This window comes from Lactuca sativa, chromosome 4, assembly GCF_002870075.4.
Source record: "Lactuca sativa cultivar Salinas chromosome 4, Lsat_Salinas_v11, whole genome shotgun sequence".
NCBI lineage: Eukaryota > Viridiplantae > Streptophyta > Magnoliopsida > Asterales > Asteraceae > Lactuca > Lactuca sativa.
The window spans coordinates 367,240,653-367,267,503 of NC_056626.2; the positions used below are offsets into that span (position 1 = coordinate 367,240,653).

Genomic DNA, 26,851 nt, shown 5'->3' on the forward strand with positions numbered 1-26,851 from the left:
AGTAAAAATACGTCGCCAAAGTTATAAATTTTGAGGTGTCCACGGTCACTTTGAAAGTGAAGTGGTTGTACACATTTGTGACAACATAAACAAGGGTTTGAGCAGTAGGGGTCGATGTGGAGGAAGATGACGGGTGGTCATGATTTCAGAAAATCTAAAAAACAAGTGAAATAAAAAAGACCCTACACTATACATAATATAAAAACTAAACATAAATTAACATATACGAACATATATGATATATTTGATAGCGTTTGCTCCAAGTGGTATGCTAGTTTTTTTCTTTGTCTATTGTTGATACTAGGTGTAAGACTTATGTATTACATGAGTTAATTAAAAAAAATTAAATATAAATGTATAAATATTTAAGAACTTTGGATTTATATATATATATATATATATATATATATATATATATATATAATGAATTATTAAAATTTATTTTTTTGTCTTTTAAATTTAAATAGATAAACAAAATAAACTAATGAGCTTTAATTTGAGAATTTTAAAATAAGAAGGTAAGTCCATTAATAAAATTTTTATAACTACAATTATTGTAATTTTTGTATTAAAGTATTATTTGGAATTTATTAAAATAGAAAAACTCATAAAATGACACGTGGAAAAGAAAATTAATTCAAAATAACCAAAAAATAACATTTGACAAATTGAATGAGAGTATGACATGTGGCAAAAAAATCTTTATTTATTAGAGTAGATTTTCTTACATCATTGTGTATACATAAGTGCTAGTGCTTTTCTTAGCCGAGATCTGACGTTTTATCTTTTTTTCTATTTCTTTATGTTTCATTTCTATTTTGTTTGTCGGATATCTTCTTTGAAAACGGTTTCGATCTTCTACCAACATACCTCTCATTTACCCCATAAGCAACTACTTGGTATTTTGTAGGGGTGACAAATCGTGTTATCGTTTCGTGTTTTTGTCTGACATGACACGACACGACACGACAAGGTTTTATGTAACACGAACATGACAAGGCACGATGTCGTGTTTTTTTAACTAACACGAAAACGAACAAATTAAAAAACGATAAAAACGACACGACACGAAAAATATAACATATACTAAAAATTAGTTTATTTAATAAATATTTTATCAAATATAACATGACAAACACGAAAAACATAATAAAAAACTACTAAATCGTGTCAATTTCGTGTAAAATTTTGAACACAAACACGACACGACATCGTGTTTTTTACAGTTAACACGAACACGTTCAAATTTCAGTTTCGTCCCAATTTTGTTTCATGTCGTATATTTTTATCGTGTGGTGTCATAAATTGTCACCCCTAGTGTTTTATTATTACTGTATACTTATATTTAATTTTTACACAACTTCTGCCCTTTTGTTTCTAAATTCCTTTCCAAATAAACTAACCCATTTTAGACAACTAATTAACAATTAATATCCCTCTCGTTTCTAAATTCTTTTCCAAATAAACTAACCTATTTTAGACAACTAATTAACAATTAATATCATCAATTTCAAATAACACCCAATTATAAAATTAATTAACACTACAAAACAAAATACTAGAAAAATAAAAATTTACCCTAATTTAGTCAACTACATAAAATAACATTACACACCATCAACATACAAGCCTTAAATTCAACTATCTACAAAGTCAAAAAAAATCACCTTAAGAGTTAAGACATTCCTAATTTCCTACCATGGTTCATTAACCTTTTCTTGAAACACAACCTCATTCCCCTCCACTTTCTCTTTCAAACTACCTAAAATAGCATCAATCTTCCTATTACTTTCTTTCAAATCCGCAATCTTCGCCTCCAAAATCTTCATTGTGATTCCATTTCGGTTTCGTTCCTCAATAGCCTCCATGTATTTTTTCACATTTTCGGAATCAAACACGGCTTTTTCAAGCATATGTATCCTATCGCGTAAAAACCCTACTTTCATTCCCATAAGTTCAAAAGACTTCAAGGAACTATCCCACGCGTCGAATTCCTCCTTAGTTGTGGTGTGCTTGCAGTTCTTGATCGCGTTCGCGATATTTACAGTTTCACCAATCATCCCCGCCACCAACTTATAATACAAACCTTCCGGAAGGTTATCGTGAAGCAGTTCTTTTTTCGCGTTACATAATTTATAGTAACTCATTCGGATTTCTTCTGACAGTTCCGAGTCAATGCATTGTTTGTTGACCGTAATGCGAAAGTCTTTGAAGGTTTTGACTTTTTTTGACGAAAGAGCTTGTTGATGTGGACCCCCTTTAGCTTCTGAGTTGACAAGAGATGTCAACTCAGAAAGATGTGTAGGGGGTTCAGATCTTTTATAGACCAATTTTGATTTGACATTCTTTACTGGAACATCTGGTTGGTGTGGACCCCCTTCAGAATCTGAGTTGACATTCAACTCAGAAGACTGTGTAGGGGGTTCAGATCTTTTGTAGACCAATCTTGATTTGACTTTCTTTGATGGAAGATCTGGTTTATGTGGACCCCCTTCAGCTTTTGAGTTGACATTCAACTCAGAAGCCAGCGTAGGGGGCTCAGATCTTTTGTTGACCAATTTTGCTGCATAGTTATCGCGTCAATTAACATTTAAAAAAAAAAAGAAAAAAAGAAAAGTGGTTTAAGTTGAATTGATGATGATGACAAACCTTGAGTCTTGTGATTTTTATTTGTATTGTGGTTTAAAAGGTTATGAGCATCATCAACTTGTTTTGATTCATTCGCCCTTACAATATAAACCTAAAAATAGGTCAAAAAAATTGATTAACTACTGAAAAATTACATTTTGATGTTTTATATTTTGCTTTAACAAGTCAAAAAAATTTCGATACTAATTGAATTGCTACATAATATAATTAAAATCGACAGATAAAAGAGCAAGATTTGTACCTTAAATTTGTTGGATTCAACTAACTGGAAAACCAAAACATCTCCTTCAAGCAATTTATGTGCAATTGCAAAGTTCCTCCATCCTGCACTAAGTCCAGTCTTATGAGCAATATATTTAAGCTTATATTGTTGTCCATTTTCATCTTCAATCACCATTAAAGTTTCTTGTTTTGGTAGAAATGATCTGCAGAAAGGCACTGGAAGACCCTGCAAACAGAAATTTATTATAAAAATAGAAAGAAATTTCACAAGTTATATAGTGAAATTAGTCAAATTACCATCCAAAAACAACTAACAACATGTGATTTGAGCATGATTTTTTTAAAGCTAGGATGATCAGATCCAAGGCTTGATTGAAGCTCCCCTGCTCGAATCATAGTTGGTGAGATTTGGGCTGGAGTATCCGATGGATCATGCTTCGCCTGATAATGAAAACAGTAATCTTTTTCAACTATGTGTTAACGTAACTGAAATTAATCACTTCATTCATGGTGTTAGGGTTTTTCATCAACAGTTTTGGGGGTTTGTACTAAAAACCATAAATTCTAGCTTGATAAACATCACAGTATGAACAGATCGCGAAGTATTTAACTATCGTAACGATTATGAAGTTTTGATGTTGAGAATTTTGACTATCGAAACTCGTAATGTTAGATAATTCCGTTGTAGAATAGATGAAACACAACAATTTAAGAAAACAAACTCGAAATCTGATCAGTGATCACCTTATGTTTTGAAGATGAACGTTTCTTCTCTGCATTGTTTGAAGGAAAATCATATCTCGAGGTCTTCAACCTCTTTCGTTTACCCTGTGATTAACACAACCAGATCTAACCATTAATGAATCAAATTATGCAGACACAATAAGAAATTGTGTAAATATGTGTAGAAAGAGAGGGAGAGAGAGAGAGAGAGAGAGAGAGAGAGAGAGAGAGAGAGACCGATAATTTAGTTAATGGTGTGATAGGAGCAAAAGGAAAGGGTAACGATGGTGGTAGTTGAGCGATAGTCACAAGAGCATCTAATGAATTGGGGGTTTTCAGTTCATTATTTGCGAGTTGAAGATCGGAACTTCCTTCATCACTCGTCGGAGAATCTGACATCGTTCGGAGAGGACGAAGAATCATCAACAGGTCCGCGGTGGAAGAACACTCTCTTGAAGCTTTTACACTTTTCTTTACCCAACAAAGACTATTTTTTTGTCGGAAAAATATCATTGATTTTCTGCATTTTTACCTAAAAAATATCATTCATTACCCAACATTATTTACGTATATTATAAATATAATTTTTTATTTTTTTTAGATGTTTACAAAATTTATTATAAAAAAATTATTATCATAATTTAAAAAAAAAAAATAACTATTTTACCTTTTTTTTCAAATTATTAACTGCTTAAAATGTTTTTATAATTATCTAATTTATTTTAAAAAATATTTTATAAAACTCTATCATTCAATTTGCTATTTTTAATCAAAATGTATTTTTTAAAATATTATATTACAATAACATTTAGTATAATAAATATATTACTGTACGTGAAACTAAACAAAGTAATTCTAAATCTAGAGTTTAAAGAAGAGTTTATATTTTACTTTTTTTGTATAACAATAGAATAAAAAACATTACACAACTATAACCATATATGGTAAAAATATTATATGACTGTTACGAATTAAATATTTAATATTAAAGATCAAGATTAACCAAATTAGTTAGTAAAAAATATTTGAGGATTAAATATAAGATTTATTTATTAAAATGACCATAAAAGGTGTACTTGTATTTCTAGATAACCAATGAGACTTTATTTACTAAAAAAAACAACCACTAACCTGTGGATTGATCACCATAAATTAGCGATATTATGGTTTTCAAGTCTTAGCTCGATATTACGTACAATTGGTTACATTATTAGTTTGCGAAAAAAAAAAAAACATTTTGTATACTTGCAAGTTATGTTAATATCAGGAGAAAAACTACTGCAATACAAAATATATCACCAAAACGTTCATAAAAGATGTTTAATAAAGAAAACAATGCAAACACAGATGGTGATCTAGTACATATTTGTTGGAAATATGTTTATGGTCACAAAAAGTTAATGATTTTTCATAATTAGTAATATTTTTTTGGATTACATACAGAATACGATTTACAAAAGAAAAACCAAAGGGAATAGTGTATTAATATATTATACTATAGGTTAATTAGAAACTAGTAAACTTTAAAAGATCAACTTTACCATTCCACACAAGAGTAAATACTTGATCTACACCATAAGTTGAATTACTATTTTATGCTAAAAGTTGCTAGAACAAGATTTGTAGTGGGTCATCATATTTAAGTTCTAATTTTTGTGTTTTCTTTGCTATGTGCTTTTATGATCATTATAATCTTAAAATATCATGAATTATATTCAAATTCATAATTATCTTTGCTTTTACATATTTTACATCTCTCTTATTTTACAAAATCACTAATAATCTTGTTTGTTTTTTATTGTTTTGATTTAACTATAAATTTTTGTCGATACACAAAAAGACAACCAAGCAACTGATGATTAATTTACTTATAGTCTCAGGACCCGTTTGATATGCGTCCAGGTCCAAACAGATTTTTCTGGTTGAATGGACCGGAAAGACTGTTTGACTTGCACAAAAAAAATGTCTTTCTCAGTAAGATATGACTTTTCCAGAAAGCCTCAAAATCATATCCTTCTGGCTGAATGAGCTGGAAAGACAATTATGCACCAAACCTCACTTCTTTTTTTCTTTTTTGGATTATTAATTTTTTAAAATAATTTTTTTTTAATTTTATTTTTTATTGAATTATTATTTTTTTTCATCATTCAGCATAGTCAATCAGATGTACAATCAAACAGCATGGCTTCTTTCCCGGTCAGAAAACTTTACCAGACAGCACTTTTCCAGACAGAAACTATCAAACGGGACTTTAGTATGAATTAAGATCTACATAATTTAGTATGAATTAAGATCTACATAAGGATTACACTATCGATTGAAGAGGGTCTTCGATGACCATTCATTTACCTCTTCATATGTGATCATGTTAACACCGATAAAAAAAAATACATATATATTTTTTATGCTTTCTTACTATTTAGTATAGAATGATTAAGGCACCACCTCTATCGATGTATTAAAATGCTTAATAAATATGTAACAATTAATTCTTAAATAGGCAGTGGAGAAACGTGTATATTTACATTCTACCAATTAGTGTTGCCATTTCTTGTTAGTCATCGATTTTTCAACTTATTTGTCATGTTTGTTGAAGTTTTTATGTAATCTTTGTAATGTAACAATTTGTTTTCTAGTCTATGAAATAGTTATCATGTTTTGTTGTTTGTTGATTACCTATTTGTTCTCTATTATAACCGTAGTTATTTATGAAGATAAAAACTTTTAATAATCTACTAATTATAGCAAATCCATCAAAGTATTACAAAATAAATATTACAATATCTAAAATAAATATTACAATAGATATTGTGAAAACCACTATCGCCACGGCCAAAACAACATAAGTAAGATAACGTTTGCAAACTTTTATTTTTCATACTTCAAACTAATATTTTCATCCTATTTCTTCAACTACAACTTCATTTCCTTCGGTCCTAACATTTGATCTTCCAACACCAAACTATTGTTTTTGCTCTTTCAAACTCAATCATCCAACATCAAAGTCTGGCAATTTCAGACACGAAGACACGAATCTGTGAGAGACACGACACGACACGAATACACGACACGAATACATCTTAAAAATTGAGATAAAGCTTATTTTTAATCATGTAATCGTATCGTGTCAAATTCGTATCTGACACGTTTTCATGACACGAATACACGATCAAACTATCTATTTTATATGCAAAGAGCTCACATCGTAACTTTAGGTAACACAAAATGTGACATATCCATCTGTGAGTCTAATATGTTTGTGTATATATAACGTCGACTAGAGTTTATGGATCAACAAAACTTGTGTGTGAATTATTTTCTAAATCAATTCATAATGGTATGTATGATCAAAGCTTGTACAATAACTATCGACATATGATATATGTCAACAACCTAGCTTCTGTTCACTTTTCTTATTTCCACTTCCAACGATTCTTCTTCATTAGGCACATCTAATCCTTCGAGCTCAATTTCTAGTTCCAAAGAAGATCCATCGACTATACTATATGTATATTTCAATCATTATCCTAAGATATCTTTAAAAACACGTTGGAAAAACATCATATGCTACAAATATGGATGTCGATATAACTATACTTGTCCAATTTGCCAACATTATTCTCAAAATACCCCTTCGCAGATTACTATCAAGCATCAGACCAAATAACGACATAGCCAATGTCAAACTCATTTAAAAACCCCAACATCAATAACTCTCTGAAAACGAAAAGTAGAATACTAGGAAGATGTCAAAATTTTATATTACTACTTTTTTTTCTTTCTTTGTAATATATATATATATATATATATATATATATATATATATATATATATATATATATATATATATATATATATATATATATATATATATATATATATATATATATATATATATATATATATGAACTTAGTAATGAATGAATATTAGTGTTTAAAATTTTGTTGTCACAGAATTTTGTTGATGAATGTGAGCCGTTTAGCATTAGTTTGTAATTCAGAAAAAGTCATGTCGCAGTTTTTGTTGATCGGCTTGAGAGTTTAGCATAGTTCAATTCATTAGTGAAAAAGATCCTTCACGTTAACTCGTGGATTTTTTTCAGCAGAATAAATGATCATTTTAAAAAAAAATAAAGTTTGTTTATCTTGAAATATTCACAATTTATATATAGATTAATAGAGGTTCCTTTAGGAACAGTAACCGTTACCTATTGCATTTTTTTTTTGAACAGTAAAGTTTTCTTCTTCAAACTTTGGCAACAATTGTTTGAGATGTTAACACTTTTAGTCTTTTATTTTTTAATGTTACACCATTTTGCTACAATAATTTCTACAACATGACAATTTTGGTCCATACTCTAATATTAATTACAATAAGCCATAATATTTTCTACAACTTGGCAGTTTTTGTCCCTTCTCTAATATTATTTTTCGTTTTTCAACATACAACCACCATAGTTTTTTATATTTTATCAACTTTCGTCCCTTATGTATATTCTAAAAAATTGTCCCATAAACAAACACGAACTGTGAAATCTGAAACAACCAAGAAAACAATAAAAAAAAAACTTCTCGACCCCTAGCAACGCAAGGACATACCCTCTAGTTCACCATTAAAAGATAAACATTGTGATAAGATTTTATTATATAAATGACATCTTTTCAACTGGTAGAAGAAAAAACTTTGTGGTAAGTTTTTATATAACTGACATCTCTTTGATGCTCTCAAGGTTAGAATGTTTTTATAAATTTTAACATAAACATAAATAGTTTCTTATTTTAGCACCACACCTAATCAGATTCAATGTGTAACTAGTTGTACAAATTTCGCCAAGATCATCATCCATAAACATAAAATCTCATGTACACTCCTTTTTCCGTAAAACCATAATTTGATGACATGATGCTTTAGCAAAATGTTTAACATGCCTGGGAATTAGCAAACTCGAACAACACCTAAAGATCTTCAACTATTCGACATACCTCAAATCCACATCTAAATATCATTTTTTTTACACATGCTAGAACAGTTTGGAAGAGTCAAAAAATGTCCTTCAAATTATCTAACACAACCGATTTTTTATTGTTGTTGTCTGCCAAAAAAATCATGGGATTTGGAATTTGATGACATCTTCCTTCAAAGGACTATCATCTTTCCCCACTCTCTTGTTTGAACCGGTAACTACATGAGTATTTGACAAATGAGTATATGACAAAGGGTGAGATTAATTAAAGGAAAATGACTTAAAAGGGTAATATAGTTTTTGGTTTCTATATGTTTAGTCCTTATTGTTTTTTTTGGAAAATAAGCTCTTGAACTTTTTATTTTTGTATACATTCAGTCCTTATGACCAATTACTGCATGTTAATTTCTCAGTTTGTACACATTTAGTCCTTAATATTACTTTTTTTTGTGCAAAATAAGTCTTTATTGTTTTTTTATACATTCAATCCTTATGATAAGTTTTTTCAGGTTTTGCTCACATGACATCCTATTTGGGACAATCATTAATGAAGTGTTCTCATACATGGGTGAGACATGAAACCACCTATTTAATAGTTTCAAGTTCATCTTTAAATTTTGGGGTCAAATTGAAAAGAACAAAAAACCTATTTGCTGAAAAGTGGTCAAACTGAAGCTTAAGACATATTCTTAGAGGAAACTAGGGCATCAACAATATTTGACCGATACTTGAATTGGGTTACTGATATAAGTGAGGGATAAACCACGTATGAGAATACATTATTAATGATTGTCCCACGTAGGATGTCATATGAGAAAAACCAAAAAAAGGTCGTAATGACTGAATGTGTACAAAAACAGTAAGGACTTATTTTGCAACAAAAATAAAAACATTAAAGACTAAATGTGTACAAAATGAGAACTTAACATGAAGTAGCCAGTCATAATCTAGAATAATCGGTCATAAGGATTGAATGTGTACAAAACAAGTTAAATGATTTATTTTACAAGAAAAAACCATTTAAGGACTAAACCTATACAAAACAAAAAATATGTTACATCCTTTTCCCATTAATTAACATCCCTCTTGAACTTCATCAATTTCCAAAAATATATAACCACCATTGTACCATGTTTTCTAATATTTTTTTTACGTATATATTTACACAAAATAATTTAGTTATATATTCATACATCATAATCATGCTATTTTTTTTACTTGAATATAATAATAATAGTTAAAATGGAGTCCCTCAAAATATTTTTTTTTCGGTTTTTGCAACAAATATTACATCACTAGTTGCGAGACCCGTGTAAATACACGGGTTGATGATAAAAAGAAAAATTAAATATGAAAAACTAAACACTCCAAAATTTTAATATAATACTTTGTAAATTTGGGGACGACATTTGTATAATTTATATAATATATAAATTGTCAATTTATAAGTTTGATTAAAATACATTGTATGATATGCATAGAATGATATATTACACTTTTTATTTTTTATTTGGACGTTAAGAAAAAAAAAAGAGATAGCAAAACATGCAAATGAGTATTACATGATCTATCCTAATAAATGTAATATTAATTATATATTTTTCAATAAATACATAATCCTTAGATCTAGATGTGTTTCACGGTTACAAATTCAAAATAAAAAAACATCAAAACTAATAAAACAATATTATTTTTAAAAAATGGATGATATTTATTCTCATGTATTAATAGACGTTAAAAAACATATCATATTTCAAAAAACACACAATGCATTGAAAATATATCATTTATCATTAAAACATATCATTTATGTAAGTTGACATTTTGGTTAAGAATAAAAGTATATTGACTTCTTTTATTAAAAATATAAGTGTGTTGTTAATTTGGGTTAAAATTTAGCATAACATCAAAACTTAAAATATAACTTAGAATTATAAATCATCAAATTGGAATGAAATGATAAAAATCAAGAAATATTTCAATCTTAAATTCGGTATAATTATTAAAGTACAACGTTTTAAAAAACCCTGAAAAGATTATGGACAATTGAAAAAAGACATAACTATAGAACGAAAATGCTCCATACATCAAAGGGGAAACACACTTCGAGATTATCGAGATTATTTATCGACATTTCTCCTAAAAAAGCTTTTCTATTTTTTTTTCATTTAATCACATTCGAAACATTGGTATAACCAAAATACTATCAAATTTTAATATTAAAAAATAGAAAGTTCTGAACTCTCAAGTCAAAACTATGTTTTTGAGATTCTAATTATATTTTTGTTAGAAGGGAGGGGGAAAAATAGAAGATCAAAAATGGATAATGTTAAATTAAATTAAACCCATGAAATTATGGATGCATAATATTATTTGCAAATATAAAATATATTTGTGAACATTGAATTTACCATTTTGAGTAAGTTTAATGATGCATGCAAGTTTTTTTTTCATATTTTAATGCTAAGAAATTACGTTTTTTTTTTTAAGAATTAAGTTAATAATGGAAGTAAAAAAAGGCAATGACTAATATAAATTAATTCCATAAACTCATCCCATAAATAAGGAATCAATATTTTTCCTTATTAAATGCCGTAAATACCTTTATTATCAAAATATAATACTTTTTTAAAAAATCATTTTTTTTAAGGAAATGATGTGTAATTTTCTAGGTCAGGTGAAAAAAAACCTAAATTATAAGAAAATGACAACCGACAAAATGAATCCAATGATAACAAATGACAAAAATAACCTTCATTTATTAAAGAAAATGAAATGTTTACTTTTAACCAAAACGCTTATAGTTAGAATGTGTATGTCGCATTCTAAACAAACGTTAACTTTTTTTATCTTTTACAAAATAAATAAATAAATCACGAATTTCAAAATGAATTACAAAGTTTGACGTAACTATTGCGCTTGAGATACTTAAATTGATGTCAACAATACATACTTCAATCGATATCTACTCAAATTGATGTCAACAAGACATACTTAAATCAATGTCAACAAGACAAAATTTACAACTTTTTATTTCCAAAAAGACACAAGGTAGTATAAATATCCACTCTCAATATCATCTACAAAATTCGTAAATACCCTCAATGATAAAATATAACCCTAAAAAACTTATCAAACTAGAAAAGCTACTACTTTTCACAAAGGAATAATACAAATTTGCTAAATTCATTCTTATATCACAAGTCCAACACTCCAAAAAACGATTTTCTACTACAAGACAACATAATTAAAAGACGAAAATACCCTTCCCATCGTCATAAATAACAACCGCGTAAATTCGTCCGCAAGTCATCCCAACTTTTACAATCTAAAAAGTTACAATCTACAAGTTAAATTAAGTCAACACTTTTACAACAAACAAACATACCTAAAATCCCTAAAATACCCTCCCCCTCCCCCCTACCCTACCCTACCACGGAACATCAACCTCATCCCGAAACTCCATCATATACTTCTCCGCCTTATCTTTCAACCCCGCCAACTCCCCTTCAAAATCCCTCGCCTTAATCTTCAACTCCAAAAGCTTCCCTTTAACTCTAATTATCTCATCTTGAATTCCCTTCTCTTCCTTTTTCGCCTCCACATATCTTTTCACATCCACCCCAAATTCCGACTCAAAAACAAGCCCCACAAGCGTCCGTATTTTCTCCCTCAAAAACCCAACTTTCATCCCCAAAATCTCAAAAGACTTCAACGAATTATCCCACGCTTCGAGCTCCTCCTTACTTATCGTGAGCTTGCAGTTCTTGATCTCTTTCGCAATTGTTACAGTCTCCCCAATCATTCCCACCACAAGTTTATCGTAAATATTCTCGCGAATGCAATCGTGAAGGATTTGTTTTTTGTGAATGCAGAGTTTGTAGTAACCGAGTTTGACTTCTTCCGGAAGCTCGGAGTCAATGCATTGACCGTTGACTTTTATGCGGAAGTGGTCGAAGGATTTTAGGTCTTCGATTGATGTGAAAGGTTCTAGAACTTCTGATCCGATTTCTTCGCTGTTGGTTCCGGAATGTTCTAGAACTTCGATTGGTTTGACTAGGGTTGACTTTTTTTTATTCTTTTTTACCATGTTTATAGGAAGTGGGTCCAGGACCTCCACGTGTTTGTGTTTCTTTGATTTAGGTGGGGGAGTATCTGTTTATCACAACAAAAAGTAGTTTAAGTAAATTACAAATTACAAATTTAGTCCCCCGTGGTTTACTCAAATTTGCGAGTTTAGTCTAGTTTATTTGAATCTTTCGTAAGTCGTCCTTCTGTTTGATTTTTGTTGCGGATTTAGTCCCTCGGGAGATGAAATGCGAGTTTTTAGGGAAATAACATTGGTCCAAAGTTGTGATTTTGAGTAAAATACAGGGACTAAATCGGTAACACTTAAAGATGACTTTGGGAACATTTCAAAAAAAGGACCAAGTTTGTAATTTGGTCTTGAAATGTAGGGGTAATCATATAAATGATGAAAATGGTAGGGTCCATTTAGCAAAAAGAATGTTTTTTTCCATGTGAAAAAAAAAATGTTTTTTTTTTTTTGGTGGTGGGGTTCGTTAAAAAAGCAATTTTGCAAAATCCATATTGTGAAATGAGTGAAATGAGTGGTTGTTTTGTTAAAAGGGTAAAAAATGTAGAAAGTTTGTTAAATGGGCCCTACTCATTGTTATAATTATCCCTTAAAATTATTTAAAGTAGTTGTATAATTTACCTGGGGGGAATTCGGTTTCATTTTCTTGGGGCTCCAAATTCAAAAGGCCAATAGCACCATCAACTTCATTGGGTTCACTTGCTTTTATAATGTAAATCTACAAAAGCATGAACTGAGATTAAAAATTAAATGATTGTTTATATTTTTTCAATCTTGTTGTTGAATCAGATCATGGGATGATGATGTTACCTTCAATTTGTAAGTTTCGATTAAATGAAACACCAAAACATCTCCTTCAATCAAGTCATGTGCAACCACAAAAATTTTCCACCCAGCACTAAGTCCATTTTTGTTTGCGATATATTTGACTTCCCATTTCTCCCCAATTTCATCTTCAAGTATCATTATACAGTCTTGTTTTGGTAGAAATGATCTGCAGAATGGTAATGGAAGGCCCTAAGGGAGGGGAGGGGAGGGGGGGTAAGTATATTGTTATCATATTTTGTTTATTGGTTATGAAGAAAGAGGGATTACCATCCAAAAACCATAGGTGACATTTGTTCTAATCATCAGCTTCACACAGCTGGGAAACTCGGTTCCAAGGCTTGATTGAAACTCCTCTGCAAGAATCATTGCAGGTGTTGATGGAATTGGAGATTTGGAGCTTTTAGTAGGAGACTTTCTTTTCTTCAAACTGCATGTCAAAACCATCATTTTCTGATTCTACATAGCAGGATACAAGAGCTGCAAAGCAAAACTGACCTCAAAGATGGGATTGAAGTATTGTTTACTACCTGTTGATGAAATCGAAAACTGTGAACTTGATGGAATGTAGAAAGAATGGTTAAATGTCTCTTTACATATGAACCCTAAAACCCTAAACAGTAATATGCTTTGTGTTCGTAGCTAAATAGAGGAATTTATGTTGTTCCAAACATTTTTTCAACAAAAGTTGAGAGATTTTCCTTTTACCCCAAATTTTTTCTCGGATCCAATTAGGTACTATTGAAAATTTAATAAAGTGTAATCTAGAGTGTAAAACTCGAGCAACTTCTTACGATCTTAATCTTCGGAGGCGGACGTTCCGTTTGTAGTTCAGTCGGAGAGACCTCAAATCTAATCGGCTTCGACTTTCTCCGTTTAGACTGTCAAAACACAACCAGATCCGGTGTTAACTAACTGATTTCCAGCGTACATTGAAATTTTGATGATGAACATTCAATGAGAGGAGATGAGAGGTACCGATGAAGGAACATATGGATCATTAATGCGAGTATTTGAGGTTTTGGTCACCTGATCGAAAATACTGTAGTCTTCTTCAGAATTGGGGCTTCCCAAGTAGTCTTTTGCAAGAGGGGGATCGGAATATCCTACGGGGAAGCTGTCTTCTTCAGCCACCGGAGCTGCCATAATTTGTAGTTTTCGAGACGGTGAAGGGTTCGACGGAAGAAAGAGAGAGAGAGAGAGAGAGAGAGAGAGAGAGAGAGAGAGAACGGAAAAATGGGTAAGAGGTGATGGAACCGGAAGCTAGATTAAAGTTGCCGTTGGTTCAACAATGGCTCTTTGCCTCGTTACACGTGGTAGTCTAACACTTGAAAAAGGAGTTATGCTATAAGCCTATAAGTATCCTTCCTTAGTTTTACCTTCTAACTTCAATTGATTTAATATAATTTCCTTTTTTTATTTTTTTGTTTTCATTTTTGTTTTTTTGTGTTTTTTTATTATTTTTTAATTAGATGTAAGACTTTTATATATATATATATATATATATATATATATATATATATATATATATATATATATATATATATATATATATATATTAAAATCTGAATATTTAAGAACTTTAAATTTATTAAAAAAATAAAAAAAATAATAGTAAATTATTAAAATTGGAATGTTTTTATTATATTTTAAGTTTAAATAAATAAACAAAAGAAATTAATAAGCTTTAATTTAAGAATTTTTAAATTAAAAGTAAATCTATTAATGAAATTGATATCTATTTATTACTATATTTATTGTAATCATTATATTAAATACTATGTGGAATTTAATAAAATAAGAAAACCCATAAAATGGCATTTGGAAAAAAAAAATTAATTCAAAATAACCAAAAAATAACATTTGACAAATTAAATTAAAATGTGACATATGACAAAAAAAACTTTCATTTATTAAAATAGATCTTATTATTATTATTATTATTATTATTATTATTATATAAATTTCTATAACCATATAAAATTTGGACAACATTTTAAAATTCAGATGACATTTTAAAATTTGGTTAAAATTTGAACAACATTATAAATTCGGATGACATTATAAAATCTGAACGGTTATATAAAATGGAACAAAAGCAAAGTTTGTCTTTATTTTAGAAACAAACCGATACAATTATCGCCTATTGATAAATTACAATTCACCCTAACCATTATATAATAGTTGATTTACAATGAGCATATCCAATACCTAATGTTTCATCTTCTTTCCATAACAAACCTGGTATACTTCCCAAAGTGATTGTGGTCGTGATGGATTTAACCTGCAAAAGAGAAAGAAGAGATAAGAAGAAAGGTCGTGGTGGATTGTAGTGGGTAACACGAGAGGCCAGGATCTTGGCTCCAGGTCAGTACCACAAGAGAACCGTCGTGGTGTTTATGGTTCAATGGTCGTTCACCTAAACCAAGAGTCATCTCGTTGCCGATACTCTAGACGGCCTAATCATATTTTGAGTTTATCCATAAAAAAAATTCTTTGAGCAAATAAAAAGAAATAAAAATAGGATGATATAATATACAAACAAATGAAAATATGTTGTTATTTATTGTGTTTATCCCTTGAAACTTGGCCATGTGTTATATATAATAGTATTTGTTTGGGATACGGTCCAAAAGCAAACTTTGTTGGTTTTTTGATCCCAAAGTATTATTTTTTGGATTTGGTCCCTTAACACTCAACCGTCCAAAGTCATAGACATACCCTAAAAATAAAAATACAAGAGAACCATAAAGAACATATAGATAAGAAACGTCCCAAAATTAAAAAAAAAATGTTTTCATAATAATAAAACCATCAACCACACATGTTTATAAAGTCCTAAAGGAAAATCAAAGTACGTCAATCAAACATCTGAAATGCATCTGAGTCAAATAAGACAGAATCGTAGTGTGTGTGTATGATGCGATCATGCCAATCTTTTTCCCTTCGATATAAAAGTACTTGAAACATAATCCTAGGCCCAACCCCAAAGATCATCCAAAGTCCAACATGGCGCCCAAATTCAGAAGTGACCCATTACCATGAAAGTCTATGGTACAAGACCAACAAACAAAGCCCCACGATTCAAGGCCCAAAATGACCAAAAGTTGGACTGGTTCGTATGCCCCACGTACTTGACCGATATGGGAACGTATCACGGCTAAGGTGCAGTACGCGCAGCGTACTAGGCATTACGCCCAACGTACACGTCCTATAGCAAAACTCCATAATAAGCTCTTAATGCCTTAAGATCCTATGCCAAAATTTCATATCTAAGCTCAATAAGACCCCTAAGGCCATAAAGTTGCAAACTTTATGCCTTTGCATGGCTACAAGAAGCCCAACACTAAAAGCCTAATTTGCTTAAACCTTTTCTACACCATAAATCTTGTGTGGGGACAAACCAAGATCCAAGCTTGCATTTTTATGACTTAAAATGCCTTGAAATGTATAAAAGGACGACTTAAAGGCTTTGGAGTACCTCATACTCACAAAGACCTAGATTTTGGGACAAAAGAGAAGAAAACATAAGCATAACCAAGATCTAGAAGAATATAAGCCAAGGTTGGAGCTTTATACCTCCAAATGGTGCACAATGAAGAGAAGATGTTGGATCCAGAGTCTTAAAAGCATAGCCTACTCCTTGAAGATCTTTCTTCACAAACAAGAAAGCCCACAACTCACTCCAAAAGCTCAAAATGCTCAAAATAGACTACGCTTTGCAAGGATGGTCGATCTTGGGATGGAGGCAGATAAAGGGAAAGGTCAGAGGGCTATAATGGTGCTTAAATAGTGCACAAACCCTAAATATTATGGTTTTGGTCTAAACCATGTATACTCTGCGTACTAGCATACTGGCCCCGGATTAGGTATGCCCAACATACCAAAGTGCACCCAAAAATCATGAAATTGCCATTGGGGACCCATCTTGCAAACAATTCATAACTCAAGGGTCAAAAGCAAATACCTGGAAAACTGGATGCTACAGAAAAGTACCTTGAATCGGGTGTTACAAGATACAAATAAAAAATAAAAAATGAAGTTGAAAAATCATTAATAAACTTAATTCAGACTTTTATTTTAACCCTCCCATTAGTCCTATTAGAATATGGATAATGTCCATGATTCCCATTGTTCGTATATCCATTGACATTACTCATCTCCACATTTGCAGCCTTCTTCCTCCTTAAAACTATAAACCATATGTAAGCTTCAAGAATTACTACAGAGATATTTATAATAAATATTATTCCAATATAAGCTCTTTTCTATTTCTTCTGTGGGTTTAAGATATCAAATCCTTTAAATATGTTGATGATGCCTAAGATGATGATGGTGTATCGGGAGTCTCAAACTGTTGCTCAACTTGAAGCAAGGATGGAGGCACGTGACAAGAAACTTTATGTAATGATCAGGATTTACTATACATAATATCTAAGGGAAATATCAGAGTTTTTCTTACATTGCAGAATTCTACTCTGATTAAAACACTCTATTTTCCAGGAAAAATCACGGGTTTACAATAAAAATCTATTACATACAAGAAACAAGGAATTGAAACTAAATTCCCTAATCCGGGTCCTTATACTCCTGTCTTCTCCTCTAGTACCACGGCTGTTGCTACCTAAATTACAAAACATACATCTTTGCAGTATCAGACACAATGTGTTTGGTGAGTTATTCTTTTTATCTTTTCCTTATCCTTTCCTTTCTTTCTCTTTCTCATACTTTATCTTCCGATCTCTTTCTCTAATAGCATACACTTCTATTCTTTCCTCTTTCCTTTATGTATTCTACTTTGCTTAATTCTTCCTTTCTACTCCTTCTCATCTCTTTTATCTCTTTCCCTATCATATACTTTGTTTGTCATGCTCTTCTCTTAGCCCTTTCCCATACTTTGTCTCTGTTTCTAACTTCGTCTTTTCTCTACTCTGCCCCTTCTATATTTTTCCTCTTCTCTATCTCTTACATTATTCATTGTTATTTCTTTTCTCTGCTTTATCTCTTCTTTACTCTTTCTCTACTCTACTCTTTCTCTTCTTTACTTTATCTTTTCTCTAATGCCTCAACATTATGTTCTCATCCAGAACCAACGGTCCTGTCTCATACCATACTCTAAGGGTAACAACGAACCATTACAATTATCGGGTATATTCATCCGGTCTTACTCTTCTCTCTTATGATACCTTGCGGACCCTTAATCTTTTTTCTTCTCTTAAATCCCTCATGGTTTCCATACACTTAATCTCTTATGGATTACATCTAAGTTCTTAAAAAGAACGCTCTTATCTTATTCCTCTCAAGGAATCTTTTTCTTTATTTTCTAATCATACACAATTTGGATTCTCGTAGGGACCATCTATCTACATTCCAAAAGGGAATCATCATCTCTTTCCCCACAAGGACATAATCTTATTCCTAAAAGAATCATACTTTTGTTCCCGTAAGAACCATACTTTTATTCCTAAAGGAATCATACTCTTGTCCCCGTATGAACCATACTCTTGTTCATGTAGGAACTATACTCTTGTCCCCGTAGGAACTCTTATTCCTAAAGGAATCATAATCTTGTCCCTATAGGAACCATACTTTATTCCAGAAGGAATCATACTCTTGTACCTGTAGGAACCTATATCTCTTGTCCCTGAAGGAACCTTTATCTCTTGCCCCCGAAAGAACCATCTTTCTCTATATCTCTATCTTGGTTATGTGATCATCTAATCTTTTTTTTCTGGTAATTAACTCATTAAGAACTTAATCTATATCTATGTCTAGTACAAGGTCGTAGGTGCCATATGGCAAGGTAGGTCCTAGGACCTACCTTTTTTGTAATAGAACAAAGATATATAAAAAAATTAGGAACTATCTAATTTATATAAAAAGACCTACCTAATTACTTTTGGCAAAATAAGATTTATCATCAGTGCATATATTTTATATTTAACAACCCAACATCTTATTCCACTAGTCCACTTTCACTAATCAATAGCCCAATCCAATTATTTTTGAAAAAAAAAACAAAAGGGAAATAGAAACCAAACGCCGCACATCGTCCCTTGCTGCTGTGATGCACCGTTTCTTGAATCCTGATCAAAAATCGAAGCCGCTTTTTACCTGCTTCGTTCGCCGACCATCGTCTGTCAGGGTCGCCGACTATCTGCAACTGTCGGCTTCTTTCTCCCTCCAGCCGTCAATTAGCCCAATGACAACAGCCAACTGATCAACTATATCAAGTTTGTAAATTATAACTTGGTTTTGTATGAATTTTGATTGATTCATTGTCATTGGCTATTTGATTTGTATAATTCTCCACCACAAGTTGTGGTCCATTAATCCGTTTTTATTTTTTTTAACTTTGTACAATATTGATTGATTCAATGATTTAAAGAACACGTTAACAACAAAATTGATCAGTGGAATTAAAAACAAGCAAACATCATGAGAATTGAGAGAGTAATACTTGAATTTAATTTGATTAAGAAGTAATTAAATGACCCACTTATAAGTGTAATTAATCAGAATTCTTGTCTTGATTAGTTGATTAACATTCTTAACATTTGATTAATATTCATTCAATTTCATAATTTATTTAAACTTGAAATTTGAGAACATTATCAAGTTGTTATTGTCTTGATTTTATGATTTGTGTATTTGATAACAAAATATTGATAATGGTTATTAGTTCGATACTCATTCAATTTCATAATTCTATTTCAGAATCAAGAATCAAGAATGTCTTTGCATAAGTTTTATAAGAAGAAAGAAGATGGTGAACAACATAAAGGTTGATTTAAACTCACTAACTGTTGATCAATTTGAACGACCGAGTATAGAATTTTATCATGTAAACCAAAGAGATGAAATTGTTGGATTAGTGTCTAAGTCAATAACTATATTTGGTATGTACTTGACCCGGTTGTAGCGTGGTCCTTTTGGGTTGCCTTCACTAAAGCAACTTGGCTGGATGATTAAAGGAGAAAGAGGTTATTATGGTTTATTAATATATTATAAGAATAATATATTAAAAGAGAAATCATATTAGTTAATTAATATTGGTCAAAAATTAATTAAGAAATTAATTATGTGATCAAAAGAGATTAATTGAACTTGGGGGACTAGAATTGCAACTATAAGATAATTGGATTTGGGTTGTGGATCTTGTGGATTAAGGGAGTGGACAAAATTAGGGTGGAAGCCCACCTTGAAATCGTCCAAGCCTCATTCCAGAATGTTCCATTGGACTGCTTAAGGCCTAAGTCATCCAAATAGGGTTTTGGTTAAAACCCTAGCAGCTCAGCTATTTAAGGACCCCTAGGGCATCCAAAATCGGTTACTAGAAGAACCCTACAGTCCTTAGTGTCGATTTTGTGCCTCCATATCCTCTCTCCAAAGATCATCTTCTTGCCTTGGTGTTTGTAAGCCATTAGAGGTATTACAATTGTGATACTAAACTCTTGAAGTTGAAGATTCTTGCTACTTGTGAAAGGTAATCATCTAAACTTGTTTTTAGTTATTATTTTCAGCTTTTGTATGCTAGATCTAGGGCTTATAAGCTTTGGATAAACTTGCATGCATAATAGAGAAACCTAGATCCAAAGCTTTAGGGTTTTGCATGTGCACCATAGGATTGATGTTTTGCTCAAAACCCATCAGTGGTATCAGAGCGTTGCTTGGTTTCTATTGTATTTGATGCATCGTGTGTTTATTCATTGCTTGAAATAGAATTTTTTGGCCTTCTTCCTGACAGACTCGTCGAGTCCCAAGATGAACTCGACGAGTCCAAATGGGGACTCGGCGAGTCGGAGTGTCAGACATATGGATTTTCGGGATTTTGGCTTATTTTAGATTGGGATAATTACCAAAAATGTTTTTAATTGATAAAATCCGAATTTGATTAATTTCATGTGATTATCCTTATCAAAATAAAATATATTTATCAATTAATTATTTCCTTATATGATAAACCTTTATTATTTGAGTTTTTTTTTTGATCAATTATCTTGCATGAAACTGGATTAGGTCAAAATTAGATAATCACCAATTAATTGTTTGATTATAATTATTTGAATTTTGATCTAGATAGTTTTGAAATGTTTCAAAACTTGCCCTCAAGTTTTGGAATTTAAATTTTTGATTAAAAGTTTAATTTTGAAATATTTAAATTCTAAACCCTAGAACTTTACAAGTTTAAAATTCAACCTTTATATTATTATAATATTATGAGAATAATAATTATATATGTATAAGATAAATGCTAGTCTTACCGTTAGTAGGCCTCATTCACGAAGCCGATCTATAAGGGGGTATAAGGTTGCTGCCTATAAAATGGCAGTTTAATGGGTGTTCACTCTCACCCACCGCTTCCTTGATTGGTGGAGGGTCATTAGCCGAACTAGTAGGATAGGGAAACTAATTCCTCATTAAAATTATAATGATTAATAAAGTAAGTAAATGTTTTATAAAAATTCTCAATCTTAGTTACTTTAGGAAAAAATATGAATTTGATGCTATTCCATGAAATTACACTTTGTACCCTTGCCAAGACGTTAGTGGAGCATGTGTGGTTAACCGACACACTAATTTGGGTTTAGCAAAGGTGGAAAAGGGTGACTCGATGTTTGTCATAGATCAATGGAGCGTGTGTGGCTAACCGACACATTGATTAGGTGACTGTAACATTGGGGGCACCAAGTACATTTGCATGGTTATTCACACATTGTTTGTGATCCTCGGTATCCCAGTCACAAACTTGAAGGGCATATTGAGATTTAAACATGCCATTGAAAAGTTCAATGAATCTCAAAAGATCTAGGAATTTTCAATACATTTAAAACTTAATTTCCTTTTTGTTTTCATGGTGGAAATTAGTGAATCGTCATTCATTTACCTTCAAATTATTTTTTGTTTAGATTACGGCATCCCTCTTCTAAATTGCAAATAATGTTGTTGGATCCTAGCCCTAATTTCTCATTTGGATGTTTAATTGGGGATTCTTATCTAATCAAACTTTGTCACTTTTCCTTTTCAGATGTCTAACTCGAACAACAATAACGCTTCAGGCTCAACCTCTTCCGGCTCGTTCTCACTCATGAATTTGTGTGGGAGGGTGATTCTCGATGGGACCAATTTCAATGATTGGATCCGCAATATTCGAATTGTTACCCGCTACGAGGACAATGAGTATGTCCTCGGCAGGGAGCTGGAGGAGGTGAATGTCAACACTGCTACTCCCAAGGAGATCGCTGCCTTTGAGGCCCACGAGCGAGATGCTATGAAAGTCCATTGCATCATGCTCGTGACTATGACTGCAGAACTCTAAAAGTACTACGAGGACTACTATCCCTATGAGATGCACCAGGATTTAGTAGACAGGTACCACCAAAGTACAAGGCAGGAGAGGTACGAGATCATCACTTTGATGATCAAGACCAAGATGAGGGACGGAGAGTCTGTCACTGCTCATCTGTAGAAAATGCAGAGATATGTCGACCGCCTGCTGAAGTTAAATTTTAACTTCGATGAAGAGCTAGTGATTGATATCATTCTTCACTCCTTGCCACCTTGGTTCAACCAGTTCCTCATGACCTACCACATGAATAAGGAGGAGGTCTGCTTGAGCAAGCTTCAAGGCTTGTTGAGGACTACTGAGAGCCAGGCCCGTCCCAGAGGGTGGGCGATAGGGGCGACCGTCCAGGGCCCATCTTTCAAAGGGGCCCAAATTTTTTATGGAAATGACTATATTTAGAAGATAATAAAAATAATTTTATTTCAATTATTGAGTTATTATAAAAAACTTGATGACATTTATGAATTTTAAGGGCCCGTTTTTTTTTTCTCGCCCTGGGCCCAAAATATGTTTGGAACAGCACTGCTGAGAGCAACCTCAAGGACAAATCTGTTGCATCAACTCCTGCTACTGCCGCCCCCATCGTGGCTATTGGGAAGGGGAAGGGTAAGAAGAAGAAAGCTCCTTCAAAGAGCCACCATAAGATAAAGTCTCATGATGGCACTTCTTCTAGTGGAACCAAGGCTGGTCCTGCTGCACCCACCTCCAACCCAAAGGATGCAGAGTGCTACTACTACCATGAAAAGGGGCACTGGAAACGAAGTTGCCCGAAATATCTTCAAGATATCAAGGATGGGAAGATAAAGCCGTCCTTCGCAAGTATTTATACAGTTCAATCTAATAACTCATCACATGCTATTTCTTGGATTCTTGATACAAGATGTGGTTTTCACATTTTTTCTGATTTGCAGGGCCTAAGAAGAAATAGGGATGTGGAGCATGGGAAGATAAAATTGATCATGGGGAACAGAAGATCGTCTCCTGTCACCAAGATTGGAGTTTACTCTTTAGTGCTTAGTAGTGGGTTAGGACTAAAGTTGAATAATTGCTGCTATTCGCCAGAAATGGCAAGAAACATCATTTATTTTCATGGTTTGTATAAACAAGGATTTAGATTTTTGTTTGATAATGAAAAAGGTTCTATTAATGCTTTTCTTAATAGTGTTTTCTATTTTGAAGCATTGCCTTGTAATGTGTAACGCCCGCATTTCCAGGCTACGCATTATTGTTGATGTAATAGTCTAGGTTAACCTTTGTAACTCTTTTTGAAGTATTAATGATGAAATATTTGAGTATTATGTGAATTATGTGTTTATTTTCTTAATTATTATAATTTAATGAATTAAGAATAAAATAAGCGTCAAATTTAAAGTGTGAGATAAGCCCGATATCTTTGCTTGAAGATGTAGTGGTTGAAATAATGATTCCGGAGATATAAAGAATGCCGAAATCTGAGTAACCGAGTTATAACTAGACATGGCAATGGGGCAGGTTTGGAGCGAATCGAAATTGATCCAAACCCTTTTAACAAATTCCAAAACCCGATCCAAACCCGCTCCATAACCCACATGGTTTTGAATAATCAAACTCATACCCTTATTTACCGAATCAGCAGATATTCAAACCTGCCCCATAACTCGTAGGTTTTTTGAATAATAAAACACATTTTACTTAAATCATAAAAATATCACATTTGTTAAATAAAACAAATGTTGATTTAGAAAACACATTATGTACTCGAAGACTTTCGAATGGAATTAAAATCATTATTGTAGTTACTTCCAATTGGTTTTTGACCCTCAATTGCATTGATAGAGAATAACAATTACAAACTTTCTTCTAGTTGATAATTGAATTTATTGATTTATAAATGAAATTGGTGATTACATGATGAAATATCAATGAAATGATATCATGATTTTTGGGAGAAGACTGGAAGTCTAGAAGTTTAGTCCCCAAGTCCTATGTATAAATAGTTTACTCTTTGGCCTTTTCTCTTTGGACCTTCATTTGGAATTTAAAGTAAAATTTAGGCATTATAAAACATAAATGTATAATTCTAAAATTTATATGGGGCGGGTTATAAATGGAGCGGATCGGTGAAGATCCATACCCGACCCTTTAAATAAAAGGGTTAGCGGGCACGGGTGGTTAACGGGTAAACGGATAAAAAACTATGCTCCAAACCTGTATAATTGTTAAGGGTTTGGATCAGATCAGGGTCAAAACCTGCTCCATTGCCAGGCCTAGTTATAACGAAGAAGTTATGACTTGTCGAAGTTTCGCGACAGAACTGGCAACGCTGAATGACGTAAAAAGTGAAATTTACGTTAAAGCAATATTTAGCCTTAGTGATCTAAATGAAGGTCGTAGAGTTCGTTAAACCGAGAGCGTGAATAAAAAGAACACCCAAATCTGACTTCGTATGAGGAAGTTATGATTTTCCGAAATTTCGACTTAGCAGTATGCAGCCTGAATACTGGATTTGAGACCGAGCGGTTTTTAGCCGAAACAATCTAAATGAGAATCGAAGATCTCGTTAATAGTAGTGAAACGATAAAAATACAGGCGAAAACGGACGTCAGATGAAGAAGTTATGAATTTATAACGGAGTTTTTCTGTCCCGGCCTACTAAAAATAAATAATAAAAATAAAGTCAAAATTAGCCGACGGAGTCTAAATGAAAGTTGTAGAGCGTAGTCTCACCTACGCGGGGATATAAAGAACGTTGAAAATGGAGCTCGTATGACGAAGATATGAATTTTTGAAGTTTATTAAATAATTAAAATATTAAATTTAATTATAAATTCCGATATTATCCAAAGGGGGGGAGGGGGGGGGGGAGTCAGCGATCTTATCCGCGTTACGCCCAGCGTAACTAGGATTTACGCCCATCGTAAATTGAGGATCTAGCCCCCTATAAAAGGGAGTCGAGGCTTCTGAGTTTCTTTGCTCAATTCCTCTTCTCTCTCTCCCGTTTTACCTCGTTTTTTCGTGCAAGAATTATCCCGAAGCCCCGGTATCATTCCCGAGACCCGAAGCAAGTCCCGAAGCCCCAAAGATCTCGAGAAGTAAAATTCCCGAGCCAAAGCTCTGCCCGCGAGGAGCCCGGTTTTTGTGAAGATCTTCCAGATCTACCGAAGAATACTACTTCTACAAGCTGTAGTGTTGTCCGATCATCTTCTGATAAGGTGAGTGTGTAGTTACTTTCTTCTAAAACATAATTACGAAGTATTTTAAACGAAATACGTGTTATGTGTATATTTTGTTGTTATATGTGTGAATGTATATTCACTTTCTTCTATCTCATGGATATGAGTTATTCTTTATGAAATACGTGTTATGTGTGTGTGTCTTATCTGTTGTTTGGAATATGTATTGAATGAGAATGTTATACAGGTTTTAAACTATGTATAAAAATATATATTTTTATCTACTAATATGTTGGGTAGAACATGGGTAGATAGTTGATGTGTGATAAACGGATGAGAGGCATCGATGTAGATTTTGATTCGGTCATCTAGCAGAGTTTAGATGACCACCACAGACTTTTCTAGATAGTCCTATGGAACGCTAGCAGGCTCGCCACGTGTAGGTGTTAATGAACTTGGGTGTTCATTCGCTGTACTTCATCCCCCTCATGGTTGTCTTATTTGACATATATTGCTGGGAAACCCCCGAATGCATGTGTTGTCGCCCCGATGAAATATTCTAAGACTAGGCCCCTTGTGTTAGTTGTTTTAGGGACGTAAAGTGAGAATAATGGGAATGGGTAATTGGGTTATTGTTGGTTGGTGGAATTAAATATAATTATTTATTGTGGGTTGAAAAATCTATATGCTCACCAGGCTCCCAAGCCTGACCCACTCAGTTTTCTTTGTATTATAGGTAGTGGCGCCAGAGCATAAGTTGGATGACTTGTCAAGTTATTTTTGGATAATAGACATGTCGTTATATTTAACTGTTGTAAGGCTTGTATTGAAATGTTTATGATTTTGGTCTGTTTATCGGAACATGACATCCCGA

The 26,851-nt window shown here is 32.3% G+C and overlaps 2 protein-coding genes across 3 annotated transcripts; both read right to left on the reverse strand.

Annotated features, from left to right (window-relative positions):
* Positions 1 to 1,556: 1,556 nt before the first annotated feature.
* Positions 1,557 to 4,095, reverse strand: LOC111916477 (B3 domain-containing protein Os01g0234100). Its single transcript, XM_023912144.3, has 6 exons — positions 3,832 to 4,095; positions 3,616 to 3,699; positions 3,169 to 3,312; positions 2,891 to 3,097; positions 2,650 to 2,740; positions 1,557 to 2,563 (listed from the first exon to the last, which is right to left on the reverse strand). Exons 1-6 carry the CDS (start codon positions 4,015 to 4,017, stop codon positions 1,695 to 1,697), a joined length of 1,581 nt encoding a protein of 526 aa, XP_023767912.1. The 5' UTR covers positions 4,018 to 4,095; the 3' UTR covers positions 1,557 to 1,694.
* A 7,630-nt stretch (positions 4,096 to 11,725) lies between these two features.
* LOC111916478 (B3 domain-containing protein Os01g0234100) lies at positions 11,726 to 14,801 on the reverse strand. 2 transcript variants are annotated; one of them, XM_023912146.3, is made up of 7 exons: positions 14,509 to 14,801; positions 14,274 to 14,360; positions 13,978 to 14,009; positions 13,750 to 13,909; positions 13,465 to 13,671; positions 13,276 to 13,372; positions 11,726 to 12,713 (listed from the first exon to the last, which is right to left on the reverse strand). In XM_023912146.3, exons 1-7 carry the CDS (start codon positions 14,623 to 14,625, stop codon positions 11,989 to 11,991), a joined length of 1,425 nt encoding a protein of 474 aa, XP_023767914.1. In that variant the 5' UTR covers positions 14,626 to 14,801; the 3' UTR covers positions 11,726 to 11,988. The 2 variants fall into 2 exon arrangements, with proteins under 2 accessions (XP_023767914.1, XP_023767913.1); XM_023912145.3 differs by having other exon boundaries at positions 14,458 to 14,800.
* Positions 14,802 to 26,851: the final 12,050 nt, after the last annotated feature.